The sequence below is a fragment of the Camelina sativa genome, chromosome 11 (genome assembly GCF_000633955.1).
Source record: "Camelina sativa cultivar DH55 chromosome 11, Cs, whole genome shotgun sequence".
Taxonomy (NCBI): Eukaryota; Viridiplantae; Streptophyta; class Magnoliopsida; order Brassicales; family Brassicaceae; genus Camelina; species Camelina sativa.
In genome coordinates, this window is record NC_025695.1 from 23,133,897 (window position 1) to 23,139,211 (window position 5,315).

The 5,315-nt window shown below is 40.3% G+C and overlaps 1 protein-coding gene across 1 annotated transcript; it reads right to left on the minus strand.

Moving 5' to 3' along the window:
- LOC104728236 lies at positions 2,617 to 4,356 on the minus strand. The gene is made up of 3 exons (XM_010447251.1): positions 3,519 to 4,356; positions 2,762 to 3,432; positions 2,617 to 2,688 (listed from the first exon to the last, which is right to left on the minus strand). Exons 1-3 carry the CDS (start codon positions 4,354 to 4,356, stop codon positions 2,617 to 2,619), a joined length of 1,581 nt encoding a protein of 526 aa, XP_010445553.1.

The following is a 5,315-nucleotide window of genomic DNA, read 5'->3' on the forward strand; positions in this document are numbered from 1 at the left end:
CAGAATTGTTCAAATTTGTCGTTTTGAAACTCACCACCATGATCACTTCGAATGGTTTTTATTGAGCACTTCTCACTTTTAATCTGCAAGGCAAGAATACGAAAGCACTCAAGAGTATCAGATTTATCACAAAGAAACCTTACCCAGGTGTAGCGAGAGTAGTCATCCACCATCACAAAGATGAATCGTCGTCCAGATATACTCTGAACTTGTATAGGCCCCATCAGATCCATGTGGACAAGCTGTAGAGGATGGCTTGTGCGGATGTCTGTTACAGACCCATGAGATGCTTTGATTTGCTTGTTCTTGTTGCATGGACCACATATAAAGTGTGGATCACTCTTCAGCTTGGGCAGTCCGCGTACAACTTCTTGGTTTGCCAATTTCAGCATTGTGCGAACATTGAAATGGCCAACTTGATGCCACAACTTGGTGTCTAGCTCCGTAGTTGCATTGAAACATTGCATTTCAGATTTCCACATATAGCAATTATTTCCAGATCGTCTTCCTCTGAGTTTGACAGACCCCTGTTGATCAACAGCTTTGCAGTCCTTCTTGGTAAACGTAACATCCAAGCCTTCATCACACATCTGACTCACACTGATTAGATTGGCCTTCAATCCATCCACCAAGAACACATCCTTCAGATGTGGTTGAGTGTCACCACTTGTTGCACCTTTTCCTCCGATTGTCCCCTTACCTCCATCTCCAAACGTGACTCTTCCACCAGCAACATCTTCTATATGAGACAAGTTGTCAAGAGCACCGGTCATATGTCTGGAGCATCCACTGTCAAAGTACCATTTAGCCTGATCAACCTCAGTTCTATCCGCTGTTGAAACACATATTTTTGTGGGTGTGGTGATGAATGATGTATGGAATGATGACTTATGAATGAATGGATGGCAGGGTGTTTCGATTCCCCTTATGTTGTTGTAATATAAGAGGTGTCAATCCAATCTGAGTGTTTGTGAACAATCAAGATGTGCATATGAGTCTAAGTCAAGCCAGATGTAAAGGATGTTTGTCACTAACAATCCTATTATGAAATGTAAAGTGCAGAAAGTAAAACTACAAGAGTTAGGAGCTAAATGCAAATGGAACAGAATGATTATGACAATTATGAAGCTAAAACAGAAATAGAAACTATAGTAATGCAAGTATTGAACTAATGCAAGGTAAGTAATGAACAGGATACTAAATGAATGCAACAGAAATGCAACTAGGGTGAAACAGGACAAACACAAATCATAAACACAAGTTCTGGGTTGGAACTCGAGCAAGCACTCGATCGAGTGTAGATCGAGTGCAGGGTCGAGCTGGACAAATACGCAAAACAGAGCAACACAAGAAAAACAGAGCAATACCAAAACAAATCAAACAACGATCAAACAACAAGATTTAAGCTAACAAAATCAATAAACAAGGAAGGTCTTGAGGAGGGATTCATGGGCTGGACTATGATTGAGGTCATCTAACTTGGTCAATAAATCGCAAACAACTTGAGCTAATCTCTAGACAGATATTTATAAGACATGTTTAATCCACTCTCATGGCAAGAAACAATCAAACTCATGCATCTCTAGACTTGTTCTCGCAAAGTAAAGAATCTACATAAGCAGACATTAAGCAATATGTCAAAATCAAACAAGACTTCTAATCTCTTAGCAAGCCTAATGATAGTCTCTAGATCTAGCCTTATCTATGCTCCTTAGACATTGGTGTGATGCTAAGAGGCTTGAAATCAGATCCTACCCTCTCAGATATAGGATCAGCATTAAGAACATCTAGCCTAGAAGAGATCTACAACAATCAAGCTTGACCAAATCAAACAAACCTCAAACACAACCCAGCCTAACCCATCCTCAAGATCCTAAGCAACTACTCACAAGCACACATGATGAACAACAAAGTCATAAACCCAGAAAATACTGAAACTTGCATCATTAGAAAGATAAATCAAAGATCTACAATATTGAAGAAAGAACCAAACTCAAATTCTCAATATTAAGAAAGTTATGAAACCAACAATATTGAAGAATTTAGTCTTTTTCTCCTTTTAAAAGAAGTACAAGATCTAAGAAAATAAAAGTGCAAAAGGAATAATTCTAAAAAAGGTAAAAACTAGGTTTTTGACTCTCTAAAAAGCTGGACTCCTTGGTGGCTGCAAGTACAAGCCCTTATATAGAAAAGTAGTGGAAGCCCTAAAAACGCTAAAAGACAAAATAGCCAGGCGGCTCGACCAACTCGACCTGGTGCTCGGTCGAGTGACCGGTCGAGTTGGCTCCTCTTGTGCTCCTCCCACTCGGTCGAGTCCCTCTCAGCACACGGTCGAGTGTCTGGTCGAGTGGGCAGTCGAGTTGGACTCCGGACCTGGGTTCCTCAGCCTTAGCTCTCTTGCTTTCTCCTCATGATTGCTTCACTTCTCCTCAGCATTGCTTCCATGCTCCTTAAGCTCCAAAATCACCTGTTTATGCATGAAAAGATGCAAATGCAATGCAACTAAACTCTAATGCACGAACAGTCCTAAAGCTATGCAATAATGGTCAAAATAGATAGCAAAAGATGCAAAAGATGTGAATATATTAAGGGAAAACAGGGTAAAATATATGAACATCAGCTGTAGAGATCATCTTTCCTAACATACCCTTGACTAACACTTCTAACAGCTGGATAGAAACCATAATTCTGCACTAGATTTGTCACATAATTCTGAAACTTGTAGCACTAGGCCTTATAGTTGTTTAGACGACCACAGTACCAGCATCCTCTTCTCCTGTTGATAGTTGTGTGACCCATATGATTGTCTTCCAGGCAACTCACATTGCATAGTCATCCGCCTGTGATGCGGATTCACCTTAGGTAACTGATAATGTTGAGCGATTGATGCAACATGTTGTTCTTTGAGTTTTGGCTCAGTGTTTTGCCCTCTAACAAATTGCGTTGACTTTTCAGATTTGATTCCTTGATACCCCATACCCCACTTTGCGGTGCTTGATTGTCCAATATTGAGTAAGTTGTCGAGATCTTTACTTCCTTTACTTAGCATCCTGATGTTCTTCAGTTGTTCCTCCAATTGCTTCTCAAGACGCAGAGACTTGGCCTTTTCTTCACTCAGCTCCTTAGACAACATTGCAACGTTCATTTGAAGAGTATCTCTCTCGGCTGACAGCTCACTGTTATCTTGGGTCTTTTGCACAACAGTCTGAATAAGAAGCCCTATCTGATCTTCCATTGACAAGCCAGCCTCCTCTCCATCGGAGTCAAATTCAATCTTCTTGTCAAAGTCCCCTCTTAACAACAGAGTTTCGTCTCCTTCGTCTTCCTTGATGACTCCCATCAAAGCCACAAAGTTGTTCAGAATTTCACCTTTGTTGTCTTCTTCATCAAAATCACTTTCACTCCATGTGATGTAGGACTTCTGCTTATTACCTTGTGAGGGACAATCAGTCTTGGTATGACCAAAGCCCTTGCACCCATAACTTCTGCTTATTACCACTGATGCTCTGGCTTATCACCTTTCCTGAACCCTTTGTCAAAATCAGCATTCGTGAGTGACGTAGTTCCCTTCCGCTGACCTCTCTTCATCTTCCGAAAGTACTTCTTAACCAACAGACCCACCTTTTCTTCGTCTTCAAGCTCCTGAGATTCAGCAAGCCTCTGTTCCTCTATAGCTTTAAGAGCAAATGACTTAGCATTCATCTTCTCTTTCTTCTTTAGTTGCATCTCAAACACCTGCATCATCCCAATGACTTGATTGTACTTGAGCTCATCAGAGTTCAAAGACACATCAATAGCAGATTTGTGCAGTTGAAACTTGTCAGGTAGACTTCTGAGGAATTTCTTGACCAACTTCTTGTCCTTGTATCGTTTGCCCAAACCAACAGATTCTTGAGCAATACCACTCAACCGGCTACTATAATCTGCCACAGATTCAGTTTCAGTCATTTGCAAGTTCTCAAAGTCAGATGCAAGATTGTCCAACCTTGTGCGCCTAACTCGGCATGTGCCTTCAAACGTGATGACCCGAATGTCCCAGGCCTTCTTAGCTGACTCACAACCTTGAACTTGATTAAAAATGTCTCTTGGCAGAGATTTGAAGATCACTGACAGAGCCTGTGAGTTGTGTTTGGACTCAGCCTTTTCTTCAGCTGTCCATTTCTTTCTGTGTTTCTGCACCAGTTCGCCTTTTTCATTCTTCTCAGTTGGATGAGACCAGCCGTCCTCCACTGCAAACCAAGCTTTCATGTCAATGCTTGAGATGACTTGCTTGATTGAGACTTTCCAGTAACCAAAGCATTCCAGATCCAGTTTCAATGGTCCTTGTAACGCAACAACCTCCAGAGATTTCTCCATACCCTAGTCGCAAGATCTCACCTGTTGAAAAAGATACCAGAACTTTTTATCAGGTGTCTGCTCTGATACCAAATGTTAAGGTATAGAGAACACAACACACACAATAAAACACTTGGAACGCGCCAAGCAAATGCTTAAATCAATCTTATAAAAACTTTCGTTTCTTACAAGACTTGAAACTAAGCTCACTCTCCTATTTATCTAACACAACATCCTGTGTAGATCTAAAAGAGTTAAAACACACTCACCTTCAAAGCTTTTTGTATTTGCTTGAAGGTATACAAATCTCACAACTTTTATCCCACGAGTGCTAGCTCTTTTTGCGGCTAGCCCACGCCTACTTATAACTCCAGAAATGATCTCTAACCTAGATCTTTGTGTATCCTAACTAAAAGGAAATATTTCTTATCCCTAAGAAAATATCTTCCCTTATCTCTTCTTATCAAATATACTCTCAATATCTTCGAGTATATCTTGATCTCTTCTTCTTTCCTTCCCACGCATCTTGTCATCACGTCCACAGTATTTCTCCACGTTAGCACGTCATGTCACGTCAGCATATCAGCCCTCTGAGACACTTCACAATTGCATGTTCCCTTCAGAGCTCTGTTGCATTTTCACATCATAAAGAGGTCGCACGGCATCTCCATTCGGTTTTAATTTGTGGTAAAGGAGAATCTTGTATTCTTATCCGTTAGTGTGGTTTTTTTTGTCTCAGATCTGTTTTAATTTATCAAAGGTTTAAGTTTTATTTGTCTCTTTTTTGGAGTTCTAGATCTTGATTCGGAAAGTAATCGACTGGATGTAGTATATTTTGCATGTTTCGGTTTTTTCCTCTTTATTCACCTCTTTTGGTCTTAGTTTCCGGAAGGATTGATATCCTTTCCATCTTTTGTAATCTCTCTTGTTGTAGATCATTGAAATCATATTGAAGAAAAAAAAAAAAAAAAACTCTGCCA

Excerpts from the sequence above, each read along its gene's own strand:
- LOC104728236 (XM_010447251.1), bottom strand. The coding sequence starts at position 4,356 with ATGGAGAAATCTCTGGAGGTTGTTGCGTTACAAGGACCATTGAAACTG. Across the intron at positions 3,433-3,518 it reads TGACAAAGGGTTCAGGAAAG|GTAATAAGCAGAAGTCCTAC; the intron begins GTGATAAGCCAG and ends GTCCCTCACAAG. Across the intron at positions 2,689-2,761 it reads AACAGGAGAAGAGGATGCTG|AATTATGGTTTCTATCCAGC; the intron begins GTACTGTGGTCG and ends AATCTAGTGCAG.